The sequence below is a fragment of the Bos indicus x Bos taurus genome, chromosome 8, assembly GCF_003369695.1.
Source record: "Bos indicus x Bos taurus breed Angus x Brahman F1 hybrid chromosome 8, Bos_hybrid_MaternalHap_v2.0, whole genome shotgun sequence".
NCBI classification, from domain to species: Eukaryota; Metazoa; Chordata; class Mammalia; order Artiodactyla; family Bovidae; genus Bos; species Bos indicus x Bos taurus.
Window position 1 is genome coordinate 60,877,993 of NC_040083.1, and position 13,626 is coordinate 60,891,618.

The 13,626-nt window shown below is 51.6% G+C and overlaps 1 protein-coding gene across 1 annotated transcript in view; it reads right to left on the minus strand.

Moving 5' to 3' along the window:
• PAX5 (paired box 5) overlaps nt 1-13,626 on the minus strand; it is a 178,871-nt gene that overhangs the window by 144,288 nt on the left and 20,957 nt on the right. The window contains exon 7 of the mRNA XM_027550213.1: nt 11,771-11,899. Within this exon, the coding sequence (XP_027406014.1) occupies nt 11,771-11,899 (129 nt within the window). The remainder of the gene's footprint in view (nt 1-11,770; nt 11,900-13,626) is intronic.

Consider the following 13,626-nt stretch of genomic DNA (forward strand, 5'->3'; position numbering starts at 1 on the left):
ATTATCCCCTTTTAACAGATGAGGAAACTGAAGCTCAGAGACGTTCAGGCCCTTGTCAAAGCTTGCACAGCTACTGAGAGGCAAGGCTGGGCTCGAACTTCAGTCTACCCACGGTGCTACTCTGCTGTGGTGTAAAGTCCACATGTGATCAGCCAACTGCACTGGAAGGTGACCAACTTGAAGATGTCACAAGAACTGTGCACAGCAGTGTCAGGAGAAGCGTGAGAAAAGACTGAGTATCTGAGTGAGGAAGCAGGCTCTGTGCAGAGGTTCCCCTGAGCTCAGCCTGGTAGGGCGATGGGACAGAATAACTGAAACAAAAGGTGGGCTCGAAAACCCCTGTTGGAGAGAGCTAAGGACATTCCCCCTGAGGCCATCCTGAGTGACACTCTGTAAGAGGCAGACCGGGGTGGCAGGTAAGGCTACTCTGGAGCCAGCTACCCAGGGGCCAGTCCCAGTAGTGCCTTTGGGGAGCTGTGTGACCGTGGGTAAGTTCCTGAATCTCTCTGAAACTCTATAAAATGGGGGTGATAACAGTTTCACCTGGTACAGTGGCAGTGAGTATCAAATGCATCAATAGTTTAAAATACAAATGGCAGGGACTTCCCTGGTGTTCCAGTGGTTAAGACTCTGCTTCAAATGCAGGGGGCAGAGGTTCAGTTCCTGGTGGGGGGACTAAGATCCCACATGCCACGTGGCCAAAAAAGTAAATAAATAAAAGGAATATATATGGCAAACCCTAAATAAGAACTAGCCATTAGAGTTACAGTTCCCATTTGAGGCTGTGATCTATATATACCTGGGGCATATGCTCAGGTAAGGCAGGCAGAACAAGGGCCCTAAACACCAGCATGGAGAGCTGTGCATATTTGTACGTGTGCGCACACACACCTGTGTGTTTAAATCACAGGAGAGCTCCCTCCCCATTTTGAATGGTTGTCATGAAGTCCTTTCTATGGAACCAGGCAGCACCTGAGGATCGAGGCATTGGAGTCAGGCAGGGGTAAAAGGAAAACGTCTGGTGTGCAGGGCTCTGGGTTCTCCCCAACAGCCTGCAACCCCTGACCAGATGGGCTCCAGGCTTCTATGACATGCAGAGTCCCTATTCGATACATATTTGTTACCAAGAACCAGCCCTGTGCTGGGCACTAGGGCCACAATGGTGACCACTACAGACACTATTCCCATCCCCACAGGGCTCACAGTCTCACAGGGAAGACAGATGAGTGACAAATGTGGTATTTTTGTCAACAGGCAGGTTCTGTGTGCTGCAGATGGGGCCAGGGGAGCTGACAGTTAGGAGTAAGCCCCGGGGAAGCCTTCACTTTTAGGAAGTGACATGAGCTGGATCCTGAAGTTGTGGGCCCTCAGCTGGGTAAATGGCAGGGTGGGGGAGGGGGCAGTTTCCAGGTGGTGGGAACAGCATTGTCACAAAAGGTGTCCTTTACTGAGCACATATTATGCATACGGGTCCTCCCAGGCACCTGGCATGCATTAGCTCATTCAGTCCACATAACCACCCAATCATGGCACAATGGGTGCCCTTGTTTTTCAAAGAGGGAAACTGAAGTTCAAGAACCTGCCCAAAGTCACACAAGTAGATACTGGTGGAGTCAGCACCAGGACCCTGGTTGCCTGGCTCTACCACCCATGCATGTGACCCTTAGGCTGCAAGCAGGAAAGAACAGGTGGTATTCAAGGGATGGAAAGAGGTTTGGTATGACTGGGGTGAGCAGGAAAAAAGGAGGGTGGAGAGGAACAGGGCTCATGAGATGGGCGTGGATCTGACCACAGAAGGTCTAGCAGCCTTGTTAAGAAGTTTGGATGATTTCTGAGAACAGTGGGCAGATTTGAAGAGTGAAAACTCTTCAGGCGAGTCACTGATCAGAACTATATTTCAGAAGTGCCCCTGGGGCTGCTATTCAGGAGGTGGGTTGTTTGGAGAAGTCAGTGACATTGGAGGTGGGGACCCGCTAGGAGGCTACAGCAATAATCCAAAGGAAAGGAGATGGTGCTTTGACCAAGACAGTGGCAGTGAGAACTGAGAGAAATCAGCAGTTTCATGAGATAGTTAGGCCAGAGATGCAGTGACATTGAGAAAACACCTACTGTAAGGACTGGTTTGTGGTCACAGGCAGAGGTGCAAACTTTCTGAGTAGTGAGGATGGAGGCCTGCTTCTGGCTAACTTAAGTTGCCAAGAAAAATAATAAATAGCAACCCCTCCCTCTCCTACAGCACCAAAAAAATGTCAAAGCATTTTCCAATTGGCTAATGGGCTGTGAGGCAGATGTTACTATTATCCCCACAGACAGGAGGTGAGCTGCCCAAGATCACACAGCCAATGGAGAACTATCCTGAATGCAACTCCAGCTCCAATGCTTTCTCTGGCACACCACCGAATGTTAGAGCCCAAAAGATCCCTCAGCTCATCTGTCCAAATCTCATTTTAACACAAGGAAAACAAGACTAGAGAGAAGTGACTTGCCCAAGGTCACACGGCCAGCAAGTAAAAGCTGAGAACCGAGGACTGGACTCCCCAAAAAGGTTTGCATCAAGACATCTCCACCATGGAGGTGAGGAAGGACAAGATTGACCCCCAACAGCAATGTCCCAGCCTCCCCCTTCCCTGATTAAATGCTGGCAGATAAGTGAAACTCAGACAAATGGTCCACATGCCTAGGCACTGCTGCCCTCCACCGAATTACAAGCATACCAAGCTCACAAATGGTCAGTACACACTGCCCTGTCACCCCTCTTGTCCCTAACCCTAGACAGCAACTAAGCTGTCTTGGGTCGATGGTGCCACCTGGTGGCTGGCACTGGGAAGTGTCTGACCCCCTTGTTGCTTTTCATCTTGCTCTTTTCTAGTCTCTGAAGGAGCTGTGCCTTTCTGTTTCCTCTCACAGATCAGCTCATCTCACTACAAGCATATCTCTTCTGGCATTTTTCAATTCTTCCTAAGTGACTTTGGGAAATTCTCTTTTTCTCCCTCACGTCCATTTTAGTCCATTAGCCCAAGGAAGGCGTAATACAAATGATAAACTTGTGCCAATGAAAATTGGAAATTTCAAAGTGAAATTACACACACACACACCACTGGCATTCTGCAGAAACTCAGAAGCCCCGGTGGAATGAAAAAAATGTCTCCCTTTTTTTCAATTGTCTTTCATACCTGCTTTTCCTCAAAGGCTAGGAGACAAGATAAATACCAAATTTATTTCTTTATTTCATGTTATTTTGTTTCATTCCTAATCAACATTATTTGCTGTGGTTTTTCCCACCAAAACTATGTCTAGGGTCTGCCCTGAATGGGGTACAGAGCTCAGCTGGGATGGGGAGATGCGGTTAGCTCCCCAAACATCCACTTCCCGGGGCCCTTGGAGAGCACTAGGTAGCTGCTGTTGGCCCTGAAGGAAGCCTGATGGACAGAGATTAGACCTCAAACTCAAACTGACTCGAGATGGGACCAGAAGCTCAGAATCTTGGTACCGAAGAGAACCTTGATCCCATGTTTTAGATGAGGAAACTGAGGCCCAAAGAGAGACAGGGATTTCCCCAAAGTCACCAGCAAGTTAGCCACAGAATGAGGACTGGAACGCAGAGCCCCAGGCTCCCTCCTCCAGGGTCCCTCCCCTGTCTCATGAGCCTCTGGTAGTTGGAGCTCTTTGAAATCCAGAACTGCAGATTGTGCGGCCAAGGATTAACCATATTCCAAAGGCAGAGAGCACGAACCATAGATCCTCTGCTTCGTAAGGGACCAGGGCATGTGGGGTGGGGAAGAAAGCCAAACTCACACCACCCTGGACTCCAGACGGCCCCAGCAGGGAGCCTGCCCGCCATGAATGAGACCATCTCCTCTACTGTCCCCTCAACTGCTGACCCACACATCTCCTTCTGGTTGACCCCAGAGCTGACTCACACTGTGCCCCCCTGCCCTTTACATCCCCCAGGGCTCCCTGGGACACCAGTGCACAGCCCCGTGGGAAAAGCTGGTGGGGGGAGGGGGAGCTTGGGTAAAGCAGGTGTGCAAACAGGGTTTGGGGGAGGGTGTTCAGTGGTGTCGGCTCTCACGAGGGCTCTCACTCACTGAATCAAAGTGAAACTCGGGGATCCAGGGGCCAGGAGGAACTGAAACCTGACCCCTACACCCAAGGGACAGACCCCACGCACCAGGGAAAGGCCCAAGGAGCCCCTCTAATTGACCACCTGGCCTCAAATCCCCTGCTTTACCAAGGAAACTTCAGACACTTGTCCGCCTGGGGCTCAGCTGAGGTGCCAATGACTGCAAGGCCGCAAGGACAGGAAAGTGGCCAGCCAGGCTGGGAGATGGGTCCTTAGCATCACTGCCACTAAGCACCTCCCTGTGCCTGGACTACCCTACCTGGCAGACGTGGGCTGATGACCCCAATCTCACTGTTCTGAGCTGCCAAGGGGGTGGAACTTCTTGGCCCTGCCCTACTGCCTCTCCTACCTCACCCACCTCTGGCCTGAGAGGTGGCCAGTTTCCTGACCACATGCACACGCGCATACACACACATGCACAGCCCCACCCAGCTTCGTCAGTGCCCTGCCTCCCACAGACTTTAGCTGCCATAGGCTGGACTCAACCAGACTTGTTCTGCAGAATCCAAAATAGGACTCCAGAAGCTCAAAGGCATTCAGGTAGAGAAAAATAGAGCACAAATATCATGAGCAAGGTGAATAGGGAGCAGTCTGAGGACCCCAGGCCCAGGAGCCCCTGACCATTGCTGCCGTGTGGAAAAGCCTGCCCAGTGTTGCCAGACCTGATTTTTTTTTTCCCAAGAAAAGCCAGACACCCTATGGGAAATATCCTTGTTTTTAAATGTCAGTAACTAATTCAAAATCATTTTAAATACAGGACAAGCCAAGTAAAGCATAACTAGCAGGCTGGCGGTTGTGTTCAAAGTGATGCTCTCTGAGCAAACATGTTGGTCCAGGCCCCTGCCCAGACAAAAAGAGCACTCGGGGAAGGGCCCCCTGCATGGCCAGCTTGAGGGTACATGAGGGGGATACCTTGTGAAGGGCAAGGAGGGAACCTGCCCTGCTGAAGCCCCAGGAGAGGCCAAGACAAAGGGGTGGTCATTTCCTTCTCTTTCTGCAGTCTGTCTGGTCTCCAAAGTGGCATGCTGGTCTGGATGAATCCAAGGGCCTCAGCCAGTGGTGAAGCACCAGTGACCCATTGAAAAATCCCCCAGGGACTGGATTGACTCTGGAAACCAGGCCAGGTCAACAGGACAGCCTTAAGGACAGCATATCAGGTGGAGGGCCTTGCCTGGATAATGGCCCAGAGACAGAAGAGCTCAGAGAAGCACCAGAGGGATGAGGAGGAGGAACGGGAGACCAGGGAGGGAAGGTCAGAGCTCGTTGTCAAGAGTTGAGGCCCAGGAGTGATAGGCTAATGAGGTCAGGTCAGGGCTGCTGATGGCTTTCAATGGTGGGGGCAGCTAATGGGCTGAGCTTTCCTCCAACTAATGGAGGAAAGGGGAGATAAACTAAGATTTGGCCCATCAAACGGCAGTAGGGTACCAAGGATGTTCTCAGGAGTCCATTCTGTCCCTCTAGGTTTCCTGAGTTTTTACTGTGTGACCTGGTCAGACCCCTTCTCCTCTTCAAGCCTGTTTTCCCATCTGAATGATGACTAGGGTGACATGTCCCAGGTGCTCTCCAAGGGCCTTCCAGCTCTGACAAGGGCTGGTGACCCCAAACCCATGGAAGCCCAGCCATCCCAGGCCCAGGTGTTCTGCCTTCTTCCCTCCATCCTGGAGGTCTCCACTGTCTTGTATATCCAAGGCCTCACTTCATGGAAGACTGAGGCTTAACCCTTTTATTCTTCCATCAAGGGGGCTAAAGGTCTGGAAAGAAAAGGAAGCAAAGGAAAATGAGTGGCCCTTTCCTTTGCAGCTGACACCTGGGGGCGCTGTTGTTCAGTCTTGGTGCCCAGAGGGAAAGACAGTTACAAACAGGAAGTCGGTGGGGGCAGGTCAGCCAGTTTCAGCTGCCAAATAGAACTGCGGATGGAACCTGCTTGCCCTCAGCCTGTGACCGGCCTCACACGCCCTCAAAGACCCAGTCTCCCTCAGTGGCCATTTATTGAAATCTTAACTTCCACCAGGCCCTGGAGCTATAAACCCTTTGCTGGAATGATTTCATTTTATCCTCACAATAACACACAAAACGTGTGCCCCCTCTACTTTACAGATAACAAAATGCAGGCTCAGAGAATTAAGTACTTGCCAAAGATTTCACCACAGGGAGTCCTCAAACCAGCTGGTCCCTGGCCTGTGAGCCTGGGGCCTGGCCTTAACACCTCGTCTTTTTTATTGAGGCAGGGGCGGGGCTCTCCAGAGATCACCAGTCTCTGGAATGGTGGTGTCACAAGGGTGCCTACAACTCAGAAATCCCAAGGTTTTCCACACATCTCATTCCCTGCTGGGAATCTGAGCAGAGTCTCTGAACCTTCTGCTCCAGTCTTCAGTCCCAAGCCCAGGAGCAACAGTGTCTGAGCGTCAGTAAAGGAGAGGAAGGCCGGGGCCTGCGCTGAAGTCAGAGGGTCCCCGGGGCCCTTCGTGGTCTGTGAACTTCTGAAACCCCTTCCCTCCCCAGTATGGCTCCCACGGAAGTCTGAGCTGAGGCTGTTGGCCCTGGAGAAGGAGAGAGAAGAGCTGGTGAGAGAGCTCATACAAGAAAAGAAGGTGAGTGAGTGTGAGGGTGAAAGAGAGAAGAGAGTGAATATGAGAAAAAGAAGAGAGTGAGAGCTGAAACGAGACAGAAGGGGACACAGAGGAAGTCCCTTAAACAGGACATAAACAGAGGCAGCGAGGCCCAAACAAAAGACACAGGGAGAGACACAAAGACAGAGATGAGTCAGAAGGGATGGACACAGTCATGACAGGAGCCTCCGCTCCCTGCTACATGCCCCTAGAACTCCCCGTGAGGGTCCTGCTAGACTTGGCATCTTTTCAAAAGGACAGGCCTCTCCCTGTGCCCTCTGTCCCCAGAAGGCAGCCCAGGGCCCAGCAACTCCACCTGCAGTGTACCCCCTACCGCCCCACAAGAAGCTTCCAGCCCCCACGTCCACACCAGTGCTGGACTGGCCAGCTTCCTGAGCTAGTGAAAGGGATTCGCACTCGGCTGACCTCGGTGTGTTCAGGGCCTTTCAAACTGGGGGGATGAGGGGAGGGGGAGGTCGAGGGGACCTGAATGGGGGCCCTGGAGACAGCGGAAGGAGGCCCCACCAGAGATCAAAGGCCCAGGAAGGAACAGAGGGTCTGGGGCTGCCCTTTCACCCATGGCCGCTATTCACAGCTCTGCCCGCTCTGCCAAGTCCAGCCCACCACCACCTCACTGGGGCCTTCCGGGAAGGGAGGCACTGCCCCGGGCTCTGTCCCCCTCACCCAGCAGGATTCCTCAGGTCCAGGCCACAGCTTTCTCCACGGACGCCCTCAGGACAGCCCAATCCAGAGATGAAGCTGCCCCTCCGCCTGGGCAGCACCCTAGCCTGACTCTCAGCCATTCACAAGCCTCCTGAGCCCTCTGTGCATGGGTCCCTGTGCCAGGAGGCCAGGCTGGGGATAAAAACAGGTGATGCGGCCCCAGCCAGTCAAGCCCACATGATGACGGACGCAGAGTCAGACAGCAGGAGGGAAAACAAGTAGGCAGAACCAATTTGGAATGCCAGGCAGTCAGAGAAGCACTTGCCACCCAGATTGTAACAGGCCTCAAAAGTCACGGAGTCCAAACCAGAATGCTTTCTTTGGCTCTTCTGCCCCACCCCTGTTCATGCCTCCAGTGATGGGGAGCTCGCTACCTATCCAAGCTGAAGCTTCTAACCTTGGCTCTTCTAACCAGACTGGCTCTTGTCTGAAAGCCATTCCTTGCACTGAGCCATGATCTGCCTCCCTGTAGCTTCCTTTAGCCAATCCCAGCTCTGCCCTCAGAGGCCCCATGGACCTTCTCTGCTGCCTCAGCCGCAGAACCGTTCATCTGAGATTTGGACACAGTGGCCACGTCCCCAAGGCTGGTCTTGGAGGTAAATGCCCCAGGAAGAGTCCTAGAATTTCTAGGCTAAAAGGGCCCTTGGCAATCCCCTGGTCTAATAGTATTCTAACTTATTTGTTTTTGCTAAAGAATTTTTTGCTCAAATTGAGCTTTCCATGGAAGACAAAAATAACCAACAGAAACATTCCTGGTTGAGGAGACTAGAGACTCCCCACCCCCAACCACAACCATCTTCACTAACTGTGAACCCTCTACAGGCACATGACCAATCCATTCTACCAAGGACTGTTTACTGAGCACCTACTATGTGCCAAGCAGGGTGTCCGTGGTGGCTCAGTGGTAAAGAATCTGCCTGCCAATGCAGGAGACATGGGTTCAGTCCCTGGGTCGGGAAGATCCCCTGGAGAAGGAAATGGCAACCCACTCCAGTACTCTTGCCTGGGAAATCCCATGGACAGAGGAGCCTGGCAGGCCACAGTCTGTGGGATCGCAGAGTTGGACATGACTTTGCAACTAAACAACGACAATGTGCCAAGCACTTGTATTCAAGCCATGTCATTCAGTACAGAAGCCACTGGGGACATGTGGCTATTGAGCCACTGAAATGTGGCTAAGTGCAACTGAGGAAATACATTTTCATTTTATTTGATTTTAATTCATTTAAGTTTGAAAACAGGCATGCAAAATATTTTTCCCTTCATAAAGTACCACTTCTATGAGAACCCTTCCCAGATCCTTTGGGTCAATGTCAGCCCTCCCCTGCCCTGCCATTCTGCTCTGGTGGCATCCTCCCATCACAGCATCACCCCACACACTGCCTGTCACAGGGACTTTACGTTACCACTATTGCCCACCAGCCTGCCAGGTCTAGAGGCCAGATCCTCTGTAATGGAACTCTCCCATCACCCACCCCTGCCTTGAACCCTGGGCAGGAGCGCAGAGCCAGGAAATGCCCACAGGGTAAAATCCAAGTCCAAGTGGGAGGACACTGTGAACCAGAGTTGAGCAAGCCACTCCTCTGTGTACAGCCTCAGTCACCCATCTGAAAAATGGGATGAGGACCCTCAGCTGTCTTCCTTTCGGCCCTTTATTGCCTGTCTCGCCCCATGGTCCTTCACTCAGTCTGCTGAGTGCTCCTGAGGAAAATGGTGTTACGACCCACAGCCTCAATGGGCCAGAACCCAGTTCACTAGCATTTCCCCTGTGTTTCCCCAGTGACTGATTGTTACTTTCTCACCACACTCTTGGCAGCATCCAACCTGCTGACCATGCCCTTTTGCTTGAAACCCTCCTCATACCATCCCCAGGCTTGGTCCAGCCCAGGAAGCTGAAGCCTCAGGGGCTCTCTCCACTCCTCAGCCCACCCAACCCCCTGGCCATACCAGCTCTGTGGCTTTGCCAACATCATGGAACTCCATGGGGCCTTGGTTTCCTCCCCTATAAAAAAGGGGTGGCAATCTCCACCTCTCAATTCCTCCTAAATCCAATGCAAGGATTCAGAGAGCTATAGGGGGAGGATGGAAAGGACAGTGGGGAGCACCTCACTATACTCCTCCCAGGCAGTTTGCTGATATAAGCAAGGGCACTTCCAGCCACCTCTCTGCCCAACCACAACCACCCTCAGTGATGCAGGGCAGGGAGTGGGTGGGGGCTCTACTTGTTGTTTGGTCTCTCAATCTTTATAATCCTGTAAGCTTTCAGGACCATCAACTCATTCTCCCTTAGCCCCAGACCACAGACGGGATCACCTCCCAAGTTTTTCTGGGGATCAGGGCTCAATCATAAATTCCAAAACTGAGGATCTGAAAGATCATCAAACCCTGCATCTGATTCTTGATACTCTTACACAACAGCCCAGCAAACGGCCACCGAGGCTCTACTAACATACTTCTGGTAATGGGGCACTCACTACTTCCTGAGGCAGCCCCTTTTTGCTTTAGACCACTCTCATATTTGCAGACTTGTACTCTGAGCTGAAATCTCTTCTGCATCTGCCTCACACTGGCCTTTGAGGCTAAACAGCAGAGTCTCATTCCTTTTGCCTTCCATGTCAGCCCTCCAAATATTTGAAAGCAACAATCCAGCCCTGCTCATTCTCCTCTTCTTGGTACCAACACATCCTTAGAGCCCTAAGGTATTCCTCCAAATACTTCTTCATGAGGTTATCCCCATCTGGACACATCACAACTTGTCACTGTCCCTCTTCAAGGTCAATACTTTGGGTCACAGCCTTCAGGAAGGATCTGCCCAGCACAGGGCAGTGTAGACAAACAGTATCCACATCTTGACCATTCTATACTTTCTCAAGCAGCTTGGGAGGCTAGAGCAACCACTCCCCAGAGACCGAAAGCCATTAGCGCACTCAGCAAACACAGTGACACAATCTCCCCAATTCAGGACCTGTGTGTTTGATGGTAACATCAAACTCAATTTTTCTTTTTTTCCTCTTCAAAACTCTGCCTCTATCCCTCGGCCTCTGAGGGAGCCTCAAATACCCGCCCCTTCACATGATCAAACACAGCAGGCTCCAGCTTCGGCACAACTGCAGTGAGTCCAGGTGACAATGAAAAGATGACACCATCAGCCCCATAAACCAACAGAGATGGTAGGCCCACTGTCCCCTGCAGGAACATGGCACAGCAAACCACCAAGTAAAAGACTTCTGACATCTGTTGACATCAGGAGCAGGGAGAAAGAGATGAAGCAGTTTCCAAAAGCCATGGATCATCTTCCATAGCTCGACACAGAGGCCGTGGGCCCAGCTCCTGCATGGCCTGGAACACACGGACCACGCGCTGATCCACCACTGGGCCGACTCAGTTTTCTAGTTACGAGTCTTAAGTACTTAGGCACGTGCTCACACAGAACATACACCCCTTACAGGGAGTTGAGAAGGGGAATGGTGCCAAAGAACTGAGTAATTGAATCAAGATTTCTGTCACGCTGCTCTCAGGCCCTAGACCCTGGCCTTTTTTTTTTCTTTCCTTTCCTGATGGAGGTTTTACAGACTCCCAGGGGATCATTCCTCCTCTCAGACCCAGTAATGTCAGCCCAAACTGGCAGCCCATCCAGGGAAAGGAGATCAGGGTTAAGGTGGGCCAGTGTTTGGGACAGAGGCAGCCAGTTCTGGAGGCCTGGGCAGCATACTGAGGGTTGAGAAAAACCAACACAGAAGATTGACATCTATTTAATCCCTGGGAGGCCCCTGCACTCCTTCCTTCCAGGCCCTAAGGGCAGAGATGAGATTATTCACTTCCTCAACCACCCCTCTCCCAGCACCACGCTGAAGGCCTGGGAGAGACCCCACTGGATAAGCCTACTACAGGAGGTGTGCCCCTCTCACTATGCCCAGATCCTTCCTCTCCTGAGGGGTCCCCCCAAAAGGGGCCATTGCTGCTGTGCTCATACCCCCACACCCTGCCTTTGGGCATCACATCTGCCAAGGGACCGGCTTCTTAGAGGTGGCAAAGCACAGGCCATGGAGTTCGGCCAGGACTGCCTTTCCCTCCAAAGGGTGAAGATGGGAGGAGGCCAGGGAGAAGTCCAGTCCCAGCCGGGCCCCTCTTCCTCTCACAGAAGGCTTAGCCCCTTCCCCCAGGGTCAGGTTGGGGCTGGGCCCGGCGCCTCCAGAGCTCTGCAGATAAGGGGAGCGCATAGCAGTCATCTGTGCTCCCGCCCCTGACCAAGGGCCTGGAAACAGATCCCTCAGAGCCGGTGGGTCCATCCCCGACTGTGCGCGGCGTCTCTTACCTTCGTCTCTCTTGCGCTTGTTGGTGTCGGCGCTGGGGGATGTGATGCCCAGGATGCCGCTGATGGAGTAGGAGGAGCCAGCCGAGTCCGTGCTCACCGAGGACACCTGCGTCACGGAGCCCGTGGACACTGCGCAGAGGAAGAGGACGGTCAGGGCCCCGCAGGAGGCTAGGGGGCGGCTCCCGGGAGGAGGAAGGTTGGGCCCCAACAATCCGGCAAAAACAAAGGCACTCCCCCAACACCAGCTTGGTGGACCGAGCGGAGAGGGTGGGGGCGTGCTAAGGATGCCTCCCCCAGAACAGCAGCCACACCTGGAAGATAAGAGCGCCCCCCTCCCAAGAGAACTGACAGCGGTGAAAGGAACTCAAACGCAGCCTATCCAAGGATGCAGGAAGCAGGGGGATGGAGCAGAGAAACTGGGGAGCTGGAGCCCACAGCCAGCCAGTGCTAAAAAAAACAACCTACTACTTAGGCAGGCTCACTGCCTATTTACACATCCACCCATCCACGCAGACATAAATATCTGCACACTCACACACATAGCCAGCAAAGCACCTAATGAAGACTGTCTCTTTTTTTAATAGTTCCTCACTGTCTTATTCTCCTTCCAGTTTACCTGGATTTTAATATTTAATATTAGTTATATAATATTAAAAGTGAAAGTGAAATTGTTCAGTTGTGTCCAACTCTTTAAGACCCCATGGACTGTAGCCTACCAGGATCCTCTGTCCATGGGATTTTCCAGGCAAGAGTACTGGAGTGGGTTGCCATTTCCTTCTCCAGGGGATCTTCCCGTCCCAGGGATCAAACCTGGGTCTCCTGCATTGTAGACAGACGCTTTACCCTCTGAGCTACCAAGGAAGTCTATATATATATATTACATATATATATGTAAATATACTCTATGTTATATACATTGATGTATAATAATGTTAATCTTTTCTGAGAACTTACTCTGTCCCAGGCATTCTTGCATTATCATATTTGATTCTGAGAACAAACTTATAAGTTAGGTCACTGGAAAGGTAAAGGAACCAAGGCTCAGAGAAGGTAAGTGACTTGCCCAAGGTCACACAGCTAATGAGACAGTGCAGTGACTGGAACCCAAGAACTAAAGTCTTAAGCCCTGTAGTAATCTGCTCCTCACTAATGAATAATGAAAAAACAATAATATGCTTCACATGAATAATGTACTTTTCGTTTGATGCTTGCAATAACTGAATGCTATTATTCATTCTCATTTATCAAGTGAGGAAACTGAGCCTCCATACGGCAAAGTGATTGGCTCAAGGTCATCTCACTAATAAGCAGTAGCACCAGGGCTCAGCCTTGGGTCATCTGGTTTAAAGTCTAGATTTCTTCCGCCCCAAAACGTGGGTCGATGATTTACTGTGACTGAGGTATTAATATTTAAGTTCCTAAGAATAAGAATGGGGGAGGGGAGGTTTCAGCAAGTTTCACATTAACTCCTGGCCCCAGAATCTAAGAGGGAGACCCTTCGGTCATCAAGGGCCTCTCAAGCCGTACAGCTGAATTTCCATTTCTGGGCTGTGGGAATTCTTTCTCGGTTCATTAAAACCTGTAGACCGATCTCAGGCACATTTCCTTTGGCTGTAACTAGCTGGAGGCAGGTGGAGCTGCTTTTGACTCTAAAGCGTAAGAAAGGACTGGAGATGGAGGTGATCCGTTGAGAAGCTGTTTGTTGCTTTCCTTGGAGCACATCCAGCTTTTGCCCCTCCAGACCTAAGGGGAACAGAGCTTTCTTCTCATAGTTGAGTTTGATTTTAGATCTTCCTTAGGAGACACAGAAGTAGAAATCGTTAACTTCTCTTTTCCTTCACCAGAAGAAGCGCCTC